The sequence below is a fragment of the Meleagris gallopavo genome, chromosome 1 (assembly GCF_000146605.3).
Source record: "Meleagris gallopavo isolate NT-WF06-2002-E0010 breed Aviagen turkey brand Nicholas breeding stock chromosome 1, Turkey_5.1, whole genome shotgun sequence".
Classification (NCBI taxonomy): Eukaryota; Metazoa; Chordata; class Aves; order Galliformes; family Phasianidae; genus Meleagris; species Meleagris gallopavo.
In genome coordinates this window covers 33,498,326-33,515,345 of record NC_015011.2, presented here as the reverse complement: position 1 = coordinate 33,515,345, position 17,020 = coordinate 33,498,326, and the positions used below count along the sequence as shown (strand labels likewise).

At 39.9% G+C, this 17,020-nt stretch overlaps 1 protein-coding gene across 10 annotated transcripts in view; it reads right to left on the bottom strand.

The window, feature by feature from the left end:
- MSRB3 (methionine sulfoxide reductase B3) overlaps nucleotides 1-17,020 on the bottom strand; it is an 83,384-nt gene that overhangs the window by 34,315 nt on the left and 32,049 nt on the right. For all 10 annotated transcript variants that reach the window (XM_031553531.1, XM_031553535.1, XM_031553537.1 and 7 more), the window contains 2 exons: nucleotides 16,886-16,963; nucleotides 6,502-6,530 (listed from right to left, as the gene is read on the bottom strand). In XM_031553531.1, coding sequence (XP_031409391.1) covers nucleotides 6,502-6,530; nucleotides 16,886-16,963 — 107 coding nt within the window. The remainder of the gene's footprint in view (nucleotides 1-6,501; nucleotides 6,531-16,885; nucleotides 16,964-17,020) is intronic.

The following is a 17,020-nucleotide window of genomic DNA, read 5'->3' as shown; positions in this document are numbered from 1 at the left end:
AGCAAGTAATAGCCAAGCTCAGATGCAAAGATGAACTGAGAAACTGGGAGAAAAAAAAAAACAACTGCAACTGGAACTCAGCAATAGAATTTGGAAAGGTGCACATCTGGAATCCTCTCGCAGCTGGCAGCCTTCTTCAAAAAACCTAGACAAGCAAGCTTTCCTGCATGCTTACGTTTTTAATCAGCTCTTTGCTGATTAAAACACTGTTCTATATGTTGAAATAATTTGACCGTATTTTGCCGTACTTTAGAAGAGAGAGAATTGGATGGCAATCATCTACCACAGGTCAGCACTGTTACTAGCACATAATTCGCTGGGATGTATCACTTACATGTCCCAGCCATCCATATTCCAGATCACATTTAGTGTGGCCCTGAAAGTATTCACCAGATGGTTCAGTTTGCATCTGGATCTAACGACTCATCCCACTGCTGATCAAATATAGCAGACCATGCTTTCCAGCCACTGCATCCATAATGATCTGCCCATAAAGATGTCAATACGAAGAGCAAAACAGCACTACCAACTAATGACAAGTAAGATCATCTGAGCTGCTGTTCTTTTTAGGCAGCTGCTCTCTCCCACTGCCTCACTGTGCCAGCTCATGTACCCTTTCAAGGATCCACACAGTCGTGGTGGCCAGAGAGAAGGAAATAACTCTTAATTAAGAAGGAGACTCTGGAGAGGTTTGCCTCATCCAGAAAGCTGTGCAGCACCCCTGCTATTCATTATCCATGCTGATTTTTGCCACTTTCCCTGTTACAGACTCCGACAATAATCTGTTTACGTTTTTAAATGAAATTCCTTGATCATAGGTTGATTTGAATGAACTTGATACGATTTTGTTATGAACACCAAATGTCTTTCTCCCCCAGCTCCTCAGCCTTGTGAAGAAGAAATTAAGAACAACTCTAACAATCTGGATGCAGTTTCTGGATGAAGAAGTTGCCATCAATAAACGTCAGAAATTGAGTCTGTAATCTGTACTTAGATCTACCCTCCAGTTGATAGATGGATGACATTACTTGCTGCTACAGAGACTTCAGGTTTCAGGCCAGTTTAGTGTCTTTTAGGTTTTCCTGGTAGCAAGGATCAGAAAAGGATGCTCGCTTTAAAGATGTCTCAGTTTTCATTTCTTTCTTATTCAGAAGATCTCCTTGTACTCTTAATAGTTGTACTGGTGGCTTTCATGCAGTGGGACTGATAAGAGGCTAAGGGAAATCAGGGCTGATAGAGTTTGGAAGGTTTGCTGCTGAACATCTGGAAGTGTAGCTGAGAGGAATTTATGGGAGGAAAATATCTGACCACCTCAACCTTATAATTTTCTTTGACTGTTTTCTGACACCTGTGCTGAATCATGTAGCCTAGCAAGTCAGTACATTGTAGGACCTTAGTAAGGGAACTATAGCAGTAAATACAGAGGCGAGAGAGGAAAGGGTGGTGACTTTTTATCAGGACAAAAGCATGACAGCACTGTGCAGAGCTGAAGACACAGGGATACACTCTTTCTAGTGGAAAAAACAACATGCAGAGAGGAGAAAAACCTATAGTGCCATGAGTAGACACTGTGATTCCAGACAAGCGAAGGAAATTCCAGAAACTGTCGGGGTTTCCACAGCTTGCTTTGTATTTGATTTCTGGGGTGGCAAGGATCCAACAAAAGCTGGTATATGTAGCTCTAGCTACATGGGCAGCTATTATAGCTTAATTCCTGATGCTAATCAGACAGTTTTCCACACTATGTACACAAATGGAGATACAAAATCACACAGATAATCTGTAGATTTTGCTTAATCTGTAGAGATGTTTGGTTCAGTCAAGCAGGGAGAGAGAACTGTTTTTCGGAGATGCACATCTGGATGCACATCTCTTCTGAGAGGAGTGCCAGCTGGCACAGGAAGCGATGAAGAACATGGCTGAAGGCAGCCTGCACCCTTGGGCACACCTCCCTCTTCTGCCAGTGCTCAGAGGTATCACTAAAGCACAGAGCTTTCATCATTGTCATTCACCACACTCTGCTCGCCTTGACTTCCTCTGTTCAACCATCTGAGTGACATGCACACAATAGAGACTCCACTGGAGTCCGAGTGCATTGTCCAGGGACTTGTCCCTTCTTTTTAACACAGAACTCAGATTTCTTTCCCTTCGTAATATCACCGCCAACGCTATCACTTAATATCACACAGCTTACAGCCACAGTGACATGCAGGATACAACAAATGTTTCGGAGGGTGCCTCAAGAAAACTCCAGCCCTCCCTGCAGGCAGTAGGAAACTCGCCGCTACCATTCACTGGTGAGCAGAGGATGTGCTAAGACAGTTGTCTGAATTGTCTATGCTTATTTTTCTATTCCTAAAGTAGAATTAACACCATTCGGTGACATCTTTTGAGATCTACAAGTTCTCCCTGCTATCAAACACCATTAAAAAACTCTCTATTTGTATGATAATTAAAAAAAAAAAATTCCTGAACTTACTATTCCAAGATGTTTCTTATATTTTAAATTCAGTCTTATCAGCCTTGTGTTGCTCTGCACCAAATGCAAATGCGAGCCTTTAAAATTTGCTAACCAAGCACATAACACTAGAAGCATTTTAGACACTCCCAAAATACTCATAATTGGAACAAAATTGATTCAGCTGTGCTTTTTGTGGTTTACTTTGTTCCTTCACAAATTTTGAGAAAAACTATTTTTTTTTTACAACCTTTCTTGCTTTCAAGTACTTTTTTAGAAAAATCTATTTTCAGTACCAGGGAAATCCATCATATTATGACAGGAAAGCAAAATTGTTTCATTTCATAAGATCTTCTAACAGCATGAAGCTAATCCCCTGGCCTCTGAGACAGAAACTCTGCCAGCTAGACTTATAAAGTCAGCAGAGAAAAAAGTTTCTCAGATGGAACTGTTAGTCTTGATATGAAGAATGTGTGTCCCCTACAGATGTTATAGCTATTTATATGATAAATCCCGATCATCACTATAGGAATTTTACAGCCTTCTTTTAAGTTAATTCTCAAGTTCAAATTAATCTTCTTCTGACAATGTTTGCCTAATATTTCAGTGTTGAACAATATTTCCAAGGTTTCATTTACAGTGAGCCTACTGGGCACTTTTAAAGCTGTATCCCAGACTTTGTACTTGCTTTAGAAAGACTTCTTTCAGCTCTTCTATGTTTCACACATAGTTCTAGGAAGGAGAAGTACAATAAGCATTGATAAATGCTTAACAGGGGCACATCTAGACTTGCAAGTTAACTGGAATTAACATTAAGGTTAATTTAGAGCATGCGACAAGTTGTAGAACAGCTCCCTGCAGGAAAATACTCATTCTAGAATGAAATTATCTCATTCTCAGGTTCAACACTTGAGCTGTTTTGAGTAACATGAGATATGCTCATACAAAGCATGTTTGTGTCCATTTGCAGGACTGTTGCTTTACTCAGGAACCACAGTCTGGGGAATTCAAAGCGAAATGAGGGACATGAAAGTACCTTAAGGTGTCTCTGAGGAACTGAAGGTCATGTAGATGTAGAGTCACTGGTTTCAAATGGCAGCAAACCCTTTTAAAAGCAATGTCACATTTACACATCTCAAAGGCATGCATTATGCAGAACGTAGTGCTACACAGGGCACTACATCCCCTCATACAAGAAAGAGAATTTTTTGCAAAGATGCTTCTCTGTCATCACCACACCAGTGCATACCTCCTCTCGCTGCCTTGACTCTCCTGATTGCCCAAGGGCGGCAGAAGGGTTGAGCTTAACGTCTGCTTTGGGGAAAGCAATGGCAAATTGTTTAGTGGAGAAACCAAATCAGTGATGTTTTATTTGAGTGATACATGTTGACTTGACCTCAATGTCTCCATTTCTCTGCTTCCCTCACTTTCTGGCAACAAAAGATAAACTCTAAGTGCTTATACTATCTGACCATCAAGAACAGCTCTGTAGAAGAACTGAGCACTATCTCTGCAAGGACAGGCTGCTGTACTTTTCACAAAGATAAAGGTTTTTTCAGTCTTGATGTCTCCAGCCGTGAAGTGACTTTAAGGTTATGAACTTTCTGCGATTTCTTTTTTCTTAAAATTCCACTTTGTTTGCTTAATCTGCTTTTTCTATTATCTTCTAACAACTCTCCTTGGATATGACACCAAAAGAGGCAGCACTGATAAAAGAAAGTCATTAAAAGTCTGTAGTTCTCAATTCCAAGGATAACATTTGTGGCAAAGAGCAGAATGAGAGCCAGAGCCCAGCCTGGGCTGTCAGCGCTGTCAGCCACCCACATGGCCATGCACTGGGAGAGGAGCCTTCAAACCTTTGGCAGATGGCTGATGTCCCATGGTAGGACTATTCTGACCAGCATCTTCCTCAGGGGCTTAGGGGAAAGAATCACAAACAGAGTATGAAAGTAAGGTGCTGCAGAAGAAGGAGGAATAAATCTTCAAAGTTCCTCAGCCCTGGAACGTTCCTGTATTGCATCGCTGATGATAGACGTACAAAGCACTCCAAAGTGAAAAGCAACACAGCACAAGGCCTTGAACTCCTGGTGACATCCATGGTGCCTGTTAACACTCAGCAAAACAAAGTTAGCTGACTACCTGCTGCAAAAAATTCTGGTGCAAGTCCAGAGAATATTTAGGAGCAGCAAAAATTGTAGAGACAGAGAAGATCTTGGGGCTTTTACTGATCATTTCTAGTTACATATTTTTTGTGTGATCTACAATAAATGGTCCTGACTTCCAAATTTCCTACTGCAGAATCTGGCCATGTATAAGCAATGCTTGTTCAGAAGAGCAGCGAGGCAGAGCAGTGCTTGCCACCCTGCCCTTGGGCAACCAGGCTTTTCCAGTAAGCAATGGTAGAAGACAGCCCGTACACAAGGAAAGAAAGCCTGTGGGGCCCACACAGATGAAGAAGAGACATTTATGAGCTCACATTCAGCCTACAGAGCCCAGAAAGAGAGATGACATCTACTGAGCAGGCGTTTGCCATCACAGCGATGATGACGAAAGTGCGCGGATACTCTGTGCTCCCAAGGAGATCCCAAAGCCCCACTTTCATGGCCACAGCACATGGTGGGAGCTCTGCTTCAAAGAAAATGTCAGAAGAGTGTTTGCAGCCTAACCCACTGAGCAAATCGAAGTTCTGCAGATAACATTTTCTCCTTAAGTGAGACATTTGACATCCTACTCTGCACCATGGTATTGGTGTCTTTATTAACAAGGAAAGGAGGTGACGGGACAAAATGTGTGAAGCTATCCTCCCTTGTAAAACTGATCTAAGAAACAATCTTAGTATATAGTTCACTCAAGTAACCTTGAACTCTCAGACTAAAATCATAATAGAAGCAAGATGACTCAAGTATACAAGATGTAGGAATTAGCTATATAAATGCTTCCTGCTGTAGATTTCACTCCCATACAGTTCCAAAGATAAAATCTAGCGCGGAAAGAAAAAGCAAAGTAATACCTCACATTTCAAATCCAACTCATGCTGCAGCTGGGATAAAAGGGAACATTCCATTTCATAAATAATCTGAGTAATATATATTGTAAAATTCATATCATTATAAGCAATTACAACCACCGCATTAAGCAAATCATATAGAAGATAACTTAAACACAAGGTTGGCCTGAACATAAGACTGCTATAATATCAGGCTTTCAGTTTAAAAAGTCATTTCCATCCTAACAAAAAATAAATTTTGAACGATCGTTTCAGGCAATGGGCATTTCAGCTAGTTTCAGGACAACAGACTATTCTTAATCTACTGTTGTTTAACATTAAGGAATGCCCAAAAATAGTTAACCGAGTAAGTAGCAGTCTGCTATTAGGAGCTCTGTTTTTCTCCCAACTGTTCTTCTGTTTGCTGTCCCGTGTTTTTTGTCTTGTTAGATACACATTAACCTGTTAGACTGACCTTCACTTCCCTCTCAATCCCTACGACACATTAAAATTCTTTAAAAAGACAACTTGAGAGAGATTGCCTTTTGGTAAACCTCCTAGAGAGAGCCCTACAGACTGGTCTGGCATGCATTGTGTACATGCATCTGTCATGAAAATTTGATGACAAATCATCTGTTTCCTGACAGATAGGCTGCACTGACTTCAAATTCCCATGAAATGTCTTTGTCCACCAGGAAGAAAAACATTCCCCTTTAAAACAGCGATCATTTTCAAAACTTCACTTCAGTCCTCCATTTCCTTTAGTCTGCATTATCATTTCTTTGTTCTATAATTTTTCTGGATCAATTAAAGTCCATCAGGAGATACATCTTCCCGATTATCTTTTGGGGAAAAAAGGCAGGATATAATGAAAGGAACAAAAGCAAATGTTTCACAGTAATGACGCTGTTTGCAGAGGGTGAGAAATGAAGATCCTTTTTAAGACTGACCTACCCCAGTTTGTTTAAAACTAAACTGAACTTGAACTGATAAACTACTCTTTTGAGATTAACCTGAGTAGTGTACATTCAGCAAAACACTGTAAATCTAAACATACCTGAGTTGGAGTCAAACTTCGTTTCTGACCTGCAAAAGAAAATAAAAAGATCACAAGTTACAAGATCTGCTTCATGCCATAAAAGCCTTTTGACAGACTGATACCCTCCCAGCAAATATTGTGTTTAACAAGGCTATCTGCCTGTTTTGTTAATATTTAATGCATTCAATAGCATTTGAACCTATAAGATAAATAAGATTCTTAACATTTTGGGCTTTTATAACAAAATGTTACAAAGACGATATTTTAAAAGACAAATCGCAAAATGAATGCAGAAAATAGAACATAAATTTAAAACAGGATTAAACTATATGCTGGTATTCATGACATACTGTTGTTCCTAACAAATAAATATTGTTTTCATTCATTTTCATTTTTAAAAAGTCATTAACAGGATTTGATTTATTCATGAATGTTTCCAATCTATTTTTGAAGCAGATACCATTTCATTAATGTCATATGTATTGTATCCAATGATCTGCACTTAATTGAACAACATCCTAGGAGGGTTTTGTTTGTGTGTGTCTTCAATTTACTCACTCCGCACATAGGAATAAGTGGTTTGATTTTCCTAAAAGTGGAAAGCAGGGGGTAGAAGAGAGGGAGAGAGGAAGGGAGCCAGACCTAAATTTTAACTTGTTTTAAAGTCTTTGCAAAAAGACAATGATGTGTGCATTATGCATCATTAGCTTTGGTCGTGCACTACAGATTTCTCTCTCTCTAACAAGCAGTGTTTTCTTCTAAGGGCTTAGCACTTAGCAAATGAACCCTATAACCTGTATATTTAATAAAAGGAAGAAAAAATTAGCCCTTGTGGGAACATCATGTTTCAGATATAGGTTAATAATACTTGTAAATGTAGAAGCCTTTGAAGATCTCAATTCAACTGTGGGAAAACTTAAGTTGGGTAATTACTCTCAAGATGCTGCTGATGTGCTGTCAAGCAGAATTAACCCTCTGACTAGGCCTATCTACACAATCTGCTGTAAGACAGCATTGTCTATATCTCGCTCTCAAACCAATTAGCAGGCATGTTCCAATCGGGTTCATATTGCCCCCTAACAATCAGCAGCACACATGGTTGTGGCTGTCACAGCGGGACACCAGGTCCGACCTGCAGGAGTTGTGTTAAAGGACATTACATTGGCAGGAAAATGCATTTCCCTAGGAGTTCCAAGGGGGAACTATCTAAGGGGATCTTTCTAGGGAGGGGATGTATTTTTGGAAGCTACGGTCCTTTTTTAAAAAACAAACAAACAAATAACAGCAAAACCAACAGTTTATAAGCTCGTGCATGCAAATCCCCGCAGATGTATTTTACACATTCTATATATTTTGCGTAATTGGCACCATAATACCCGTACTAAAGATCTATACTACAGCAAAAAATTACAACCAAATCAATCCTGAGAAAAAGCAAACTAATTTGCACTATTGGTGCAAACAGTTAAAGCCATCAGAAAGGAAACTACTCCCTTCTCCCTTCCTGCTCATTCTCCGCCCTCCCCCAGTACGCAGTCTTTTATATTCTAAGTAAAGCTCAGGTGGTGAAAAGATGGAAGAGAAAAATCATAGTTTAACTTTCTAATTAACAGAGAAACATCAAAAGCACTGAAGATGAAATGCCTTTCAAAATTCCACCAACACCAACTGCCCAGCTACCAATCATGCTCTCATTCGGTAACATACTTCAGTTTGTATTTATGAACAGAATGAAATCCTCGCCCTGCAAAAGGTGTGTGTCAGGCAAGTGTTGCCTTGTACCTGAACACTCTGCTGATGAAGTTGTAGGCAACACTTCACACCCCCCGCTCACGCCTCTGCAGGCCTCAGTCTAGCACAAAAGCCTTCAACAGCTATCGATGCAGAATAAAAGAAATACTGACATTTCAATTTTCTTCAGGAAAGGAGAGTTTCCAACAGAGCTCTATTTAAGTGTCAGCCACCAGATGATCAGTTCATTTCCAGTTTTTTACTCCCAAACAGGCCCTCACAGGTTTTTAACTGACCTGTAATCTACCCCCACAGTAAACCAATAAAGGGTAAATTATTTGTGTGTTTCTTTCTATTCATCTGTTAATTTTTTTTGCAACAGACACGATACCCAGAAAAAAGCCTAAAAAGGCCAGGAGGGTCCTGCTCCATCGCTGCAGCAGAGCTAAGGGCCACCAGCAAAGTGTGGCAACCGCCTGGGTTGGCCAGCATCCCATGGGAACAGTGACTGGGCATGGTGGTGGCAGGTTGATGGCTGGACTTGATGATCCTAAAGGTCTTTTCCCACCTTAATGAGTCTACGAATCTGTGATTCTATCCTGACAGGTTGCTCAGTTGTTAGTAGTACATGCCTTTTGCTGTATTATTTTTTCTTCTGTTGAAGCATCTTTCATGATACAGCACTGCACAGCCACTGTACTGACCCATGATGGCGCATACTTAAAGCCGTGCAAGATGGGGCTGGTGACCTTTTATTCACCTTGGCATGGATAGAGGCCCTCCATCTTGCAGCAGTAACAACTAGCCCAGGGGCTAAGATGGCAGAGAGTAGGTGGGGAGGGGGGGTGGGTCACAAAGGTCACCGGGCAGCGTAATGAGCACCAAAGCTCCACGCAGTCATAAATTACTGGACAGCAAATCGGGAAACCGATACGGGGAGATAAATGAATTGAACCTTGTCTGGCAACAGCAGAATGGCTATGAAAGAAAATACAACATGGGAGGTAGCACTAGGAGCCACTGATGGCCTCAACCTTTGTCATGGCCATCGTGTCACCATGGGAAAACAACACAAAATTTAAGGCACAGTATTATATAAATGATTAGATGTTAGAAAAGTACAGAAAAATGGGGAAAAGATAATACTTCCTGCATTTTTAGTGGAACCAGCACTTTTCCCCTAGATCTTTTGGGCACTTTGTATCGTTCTCTTTATAGCACAGTAGGCAAGTGTATCAGAAACTAGCTGCAGACAGGTGTTAAAAATCTGCAACTAAAAAAAAAGCCAATAAATAGAAAATTGTTAAATACTAAAAGTAAGTTCTAAAGGCATGTTCTACTACAAACAAAAATATTCACTGTGATTCCTTTATACTTTCAATACCACGACAGCTAGGAGAAAAAAATTCTGTGCATTTTTTTTTATTGCTGTACATGTTCTGATATCCAACATAAACACCCCACCAAGTAAGTTGCACTGTATAGAGCCAGGCACTTTACAAACTGCTTTTTATCATTTATTACACATGAAGGTAAATTTTGAAAAAAGACCATCTTTGTGCATGTTTTTCTCTGCTTTTGCTCCATAGAAGTACTCTGAAATGCAGGGCATTCAGAAATATCTTTGGAAATCTATGTGAACAAAAAGAACAAGGGGACATTTATAAAGTGCTTTCCATTTCCAACTGTGATATTATTCAGATACATACAACACATGGAAATACAACTGCTAAGTAGCTCAATTACCAAAACTTAGTAGACAAGGAAAGAGGAAGCTATCTGAAAGGTTTAGCTAAGGACAAGGTACCACGATACTTTTATGTAACTCAGAGATGATTAAATCCATCACAAACAACAAAATATAAAGACAGTCAGTTTGTCTGTACCGTGAAAAGGTGAAAGATTTGGACCTAGGTCTTTTAAAAAGCATCGTAAACCTGATCCTCTATATGCCAAGTGGTAAGAAAGAGAGCGAAAGTGGGCTTGTGGGGAAAAAGGACTTACTGCTGCATTAAAACTGGCATTTTCTTTCACCTTTTTTGATGAAGTTTTTATCAGGTTTATTACGGTTTGGTTGAAGACGAATAAACACTGAGAACAACCTTAGAAAGCAACACAAGTCTCTCAGAAAGCATTCAATGCGAACTCTGTAGTTCTGATCCTTGTAACAATTCCTTTCTTTGTAACAGTGAGGGAGTCATTGGATCCTCTTGGCTTTCTTATACCTTTGCATTAGCAGTTTATTCCAGACTGTTCCTTCAAGTTTGTTTCGCTTCAAGTTTGTTAAGCACAGCATGGGAAGGGTCAGATACTGAAAATACAACTCCTCCCTGATAAGGGCTTCAAAAAAACAACTGTTTTACAGTTCTGCAACTGTAAAAAATGACAGTCACACCTCTGGTACAACTTCCTTCACAGAGCACTTTATTCCATGCTGGCATTGGCAGTTTGCTGAAGAGACAAGGATCTAGCGGGTTCCTAACATAATGCAAGCCAACCAGTGTCCTGGCCTGGGTCACTGAGCAGAATAAAATCATTCCTCTCTTGGCAGTTTGCACCCAATAGTACAGAAAATACTAAGTTGAAGCATCTGCTTTCTTGGCTACAGCGCTGTTGCTAAGTTAAAGAAAGCCAGGACAGAAGTGCTCTGTTGTGCACACATCGGTGGACTCTGTGCTGGCCCAAACCATGCTCGTGAGAGCCAGCACATAAATGGGCAGGACAAAGGTGAGGCACAGGGCTGCACAGGCCAGGCACCATCTCCTTGAGCAGCATAAGATCACACTGCTCCGCTGTGGAACAGAGGAGAATTTAGGCCAACAAATACCAGCTATGTCTTGACACCTGCCTTTAGGACCAGAGAAGAGGCTTTCATCCATTTTGTTCACAGGTATGGACATAGCTCTTCTCTCCTGAAAAAGTAAACTATCGATTGGACATACTCGCTGACCTTACTCATGAGCCCAAACGCCAAGTAGCAAGGCAAGCTTCCAGAAGGAAAAACACAGAAGTATTTCAATGTAAGAATGAATGCCTGATGGAATACCTAGGAATTTACAAGACCTCCATCACCAGGGAATCTGAGGAGTGTCAAGGACCAAGGCACTCCACAGGCAGGAGCGGAAGCAAAGCTGGGCTTCAACTCCATTATGGCCAAGAGACAGGTACCAAGTGCCTGCTGAAACTCCTCATAGGCACTTCCCAGTTCTGGACTTGCATAATGCCTCTCTCTCTTCCACCCTCATGTGAATTCTCTGCTATAATACAATAATATATATATATTATTTATAATAATATTATCTGGAATAATCTAATAATGTAGCTGAACTCTTGCTCAGGTCTCTCCTCAGAGAGGTCATGAATGTGATCTCTCTCCCAGTTTCACAAAAGATTTAAGCACTTAATATCGTTGAGGTTTAATATCTACTCCCTTGTCAAATTTGGCTGAAATTGGCGAGTAGATTAAATAATAAGGTTTTGTTATTGAGAAAGGATTGACACACAGACAGCATGATCCTGTGAGCCACATTTCCCTAGGAAGCCTGGTTACTGATGTATTTTTAATATTGCTTTCCTAGGCTACAGAAAAAAAGACCGATTCACTGCTGACGCAAGCCATGAGAATTTCTGTTCTGCATATGATGAAAAGATTCAAAAATCTTTTTAACATTTAGGACATGCTAAAACAGCATTTAAACATCATGTTAGTCAATGTGTACTCTCTGGGCGAGTTCTGTCCAGAGTTTGCTTTAAAATGAGGGTTAAAAATAGGTAAATATAGAAATCTGCACTTATGTATTCATAATCCATAACAATCCATTGTACTTGATTTTTATTTCAGGCACATATGTACATAGTAAGGCATAAGGCAGGTTAAGGCCAGATGGAATCTGCTTCTCCAAGCTGTGAGACTGATAAGCAGTCAGTACTAAGCAGCGTGTTTTCAAATAGGGGAAATTAGATATCAGACTTTAAAAATGACAGACAATAAAGGGAAATTTTACAGTAAAATCAGTGGAAGTTATCTATGCATATTTTTATGATTACGGAAATCTCTATATTTATTTCTTTGAATTTCTTAATATGTTCTGCAGACATTTGCAATTCAGTAGAGCTCAGCAATAAGTAAATGAAAGCAATTTCACAGGCTTGTCTCAATGAAACTTTGAAATATCTAAAATGGTAAATTTGAAGTTCTCTGTTCCTTCTTTTTTAAATCCTAATTACCACCTCCTATAAAATCTACATCAATCTTTTGCCTTTTGGAAATCATACTTATTGAAAAATCTTCTGTGAACAATGAGGTCCCCCATCTCGCTGCACTTGTTTGTCCCGCTGGAGACAGTCTTGTCCAGATGGCTCTGATGACGACAAGCACTGTGCTATTTTAATTTCAGTCAAGGTGATTAAAAGCACATAACAACTTGTTGCTGAGAAGACTCAAAGCAAAGACACAGCAGACTCAAAACCAAGGCTGGTTTCAACCCTAAATTAATAGAGCAAGAGGAAACTAATGCTTGATGATAGCAACATCACTGTTTGTTTCTCCCCTTTTCTAGGGGAGAGTCACAAAAAGCTGCATCAGCTCTTACAAGTTTTAAGATCCTAAAGCTCCTCAGAGCTATGTAAGACCCAAGATTTGGGTTTGGAGAAAGAACTGTTTGACAACACTCCTGCTGGCTGATTCCTACACAAGCAAAAGCTTACTTATTCTAAATGAATTTTATTAAAAGGAAGCTCCTGGTTTTGACACACAAAACTAGAAATTTTATAAAGAAACTGAGAGTCAGTCTGGATAGATGAAGTTGCTTCAGTAGATCTATTAGACTTATTATATCTTGTCAGAGATGCTACAGCAAGTATTTCATATGGGCTCTGCTTGATAGATGGCCAGTGCTGATTTGTGCCCAAATAGTGAAAAGAAAGCTATAGATCTAGCATAATGACTGAAATCCTCCCTTATGTTAAGAAGAAGAGGGATATTATTCTAATGGCAGCATCACACAACTATGCTTTTTCCTCCTGATTTGCTTTTAGATGCCTGAGAGATGTTGAGAAGACCAGATACAGTTCATTGAAAACCAAATGAAAACATGACATGAATACGGGTGTTCCTGTTTCTCCTAGCACGTGTTCAGAATACCCAACACCATTACTGAGAGTTCCTTCCAGGAAGCAATAAAGGCAGTGGTGGGTGATTTATTAAGACTTGGCAATTCTTTCCTTGGCCCTAAAAATTGGAAACTGACACAACAATAATATTTCTTTTTTAAAGGGAAGTCATTCTCCTCAGCTTCCCAGTTCAACCCATGTATTCCACGCCATTCTCACACGGTCTTGCATATAGTAAAGGACATGACTGTAGCTTATTAAATATGGAATATTATTCTCCTATGGTAATAGTGCAAGCTGCAGGTTTCATGCAGGCCCCTTCTAACCTCTGCTTGCCATGGCAGTGGGCAGAATGGTATCTTAGCAGAGAATACAAGACAATTCCTTGAAAAAAATAAAGTAGGTGCCATCCTTAAGTGTCATCAGCATTTAGAAAATACTGAATTTACTCATGCCATCGGTGGCTCTCTGCAAATTGACATGGAAACAAGCACTACTGCTGCAGAGGCTGTCCAGCCATAAACGTGGCACACGAAGAACGAACACTGGAGAATACAGCTCACAGGCACTGAGTTTTTTTCTTGGTAGCTCAATTTTCTGCTGGATCAATGTGCAGTGAAGGGGAAGCCATGAAGAACAACCTAGAGGAAGGTGGAGGGCCGAGCTGCTGCCTTTAGCATAAGCCTGCTGCTAGACTGGGGTGTAACACAGTGTAACATAAAACCGCACATGGGCTGGCTTGCAGAAAAGGAGATACTTGAGATTAGTTTATTGTCTCTCTCATTTATTGCTTTCTTTGGGCAGCTGTACTGGGATGTAGGAGACTGTCTGGCGTGAAAGTTCAGAGATGGAGTAATTAGATTCAATGGCAAGATTATGGATTTTATGCGTGAGCCACCTTTGATTGTGGAAAAAGTTAAAGCATGTTCTCCATAAAGCTTGGGAGGTTTCTCATAACACTAGTACAAGTAGGTAGATGAAGAGATGTTAAATTCCTAATTGTTTCTTTTATCTTTCCTGTGATAGAGACAGAGTTCTGTTTTAAAGACGTACCAAAAACCAGGTCTTTCATCTGGAGTGTAAAATTCATGTGTTCCCTGACCTCGTGTGTCACATGGTAATGAAACAACGTAAATCAGAAATGTTAAAAGTTGAAGTTTGTTAATATTACTGCTGAAGCTTCAGTCTCTTTCCCGGTTAAACTGACAGGTCCATTGTCCAAATATATATATTTACAGATTACAATGACATGAAGAAAAAAATTAATGGACACCCAATGAGAACCAAATGGAAATACAAGTTTCAGATGACTATCTGGAAATTAAAAAGAAAGTTAAAAAAAAAAAAGATAAAACCAAAAACCACTTACATGCATTTTAACTAGAGCAATGGCCTTTCTTTGTGTTGTCCTACCTCCTTATTCCAAAGCAAATATTCCGGTGATTCATACTTTGTGAGGAAAATTTAGTAAATAACAAACATTTTGCATTCTCTTATTTATGCTATCTTCTCACTTCTTTAGTTGGCCAGGCAGAAGGAGGCACCAGGATACAGGAATGTATCTTCCCTAGTTGCAAAAAATTGTCTTCACAGTGCTAAAAGCAGTTTTGTTGGTGCTGAGCATAATGCCCTACATGGATCTTGCAGGCAAAAGGATAGATGAGGAGAGTTCCTACTGATACTGCAGTGACTGCACCAGTACTGTGAGAGCACCCATCCCACCTCAACTCTGCAGCTCTACGTGGCCCCACAGACAGAACTGATGGGCCCCTACAGCCCTCTCCATTTGTTCTCACCTCGGCCAGTCATGTCAGCAGAACCAGCAGGACTCAGTGTGGATCAGAGGTGGTGAGAGCTCAGTGCCATAAAGCAACACAAAAGGCTTGGGAAGCTTGGGACACAACGAGGAAGGCTTTTTCAGGTGCCCAGTGGCCTGGGAGTTATTAAAAATAAAAAACAACTTCCCTCTTTCCTCCTCTCTCCTCCCATAAAATCCATGGGGAGCCTCAAAGAGAATCTGAAAACAGGGACATTTCCATATAGCTCTTTTCACAGAGGGAAATCCAACTCATTACCTTTAACTTACAAAAGTCGACTATGCCAAAGCATACTGTGCTTTTAGATAATCACAAGTAAGTCTCCTGTTGCAGTTTTTTTCCCATATGAAATGGATTGTGAAAGTGACTGGAAAGTAGTTCACATTCATTTACGTGAACTACTGCTGTCCAAATCTCACCTTACAAAAAAATTACTCTTTCTCCAGCAGATGACAGAAAGGGAGCCAGTCTTGAAGGCACAAGGTGAAATCCTGGCTCCATTGTATTCATTTGCTAAACGTGAATTGACTTCAGCAGAGCCAGGATTTCCCCCACAAAGATTTAGCTATAGTAGGCAGGGGAACGTCTAAGTGGCAGAGTAGAAAAACAGGTTTTGGAGCCTTTAGATCCCCATGTGTACCCCCAAGCCAAGCACCACAATAACACATGACATGAGAATATTACCTTGGCTGAGCTCATAATGACCAGTTTTCCAACTCAAAAGATTCACATTATTACTAAATTTTCTGCAGGTCATCTAACAGAGAAATCAAACTTAACAGAAATGAAGTTCTTTTCTCGTCTTTACAGACAGTCTCTGGAGAAAAACTATTGCTGCCACATCTTGTGATTCTGGGACTACATCAATTTTACTTTTGTAATCTATTACCAACCCAGTTTTCCTTACGCTATGCTGACCGTCCTGCTTCATGGTGCTGTGAAGGTGCCTCTCCAAGTGAGAGGGCTGAGACAATGTGAACTGAGAGAAAAACTCAAATGAAATTCTTCGTCTGAATGAAGACAATTGGCCAAAAATATGAAAAAAAAAAAAATACACGAGGCAGAACAATGCAGTGATTGAGAAAATTCAATCAGCGCTGCTTCTACCACCAAATTTAGAGCTGTAATTCCCACAGTACTTCTAAAGAGTATTTGTCATGCAGGACAGAAAATTTATTATGTCTTTCTTAATCCTTGCCTCAGTTTCCAACTCAGCTCTCTCTGCGTGTTAATTGGGATGGATGAAAATCCAGTAAGTGATGTCATTTTCCTAGTTTTGTTTGCTTAACTGCTTGAATTCTAAAAAAGCATCTACTTATTTCTCCATTCTTGGACACAATGCTGTAGCATGGATGCAGAATTGCCACACAGGACCCAGACCTTAAAGTTGACTGCAAGTAATGCTAACGGCCAGAACTTGGCGCTATCAGAGCAGCAAAGTACTCTATTATAACTTGGCATGGGTGCACATGGAAAAAAATATATATATATTTAGTCAAAATGCCTGTTCTAATGCAGTGTTGTCTCACTATGAAATTTGCTATCTTATTTATTTACTATTTTTATGTATTTATTATTATAACCTTATTCATTACATTGCTTCTCTTGTACTCCTTACCAGTTTGAATGATTTATATTCTCTTACACAACTACATCAATACTGGAATATATGCAAGATTATACTGGAACACAGCACATAAACTAAGAGACAGTAATCTCAAAACTACATGTAGTATACTCACTTGAATAAAGGAGTTCCACAAACAACACATTTGTATATTCCTTGAGCTTTATGATGTGTGTACTCCCCCTCAAAGGCACTGGGAAAACAATAACACTACATTTTAAAAATAAATAGAAGATTTTTTTTTTAAAAA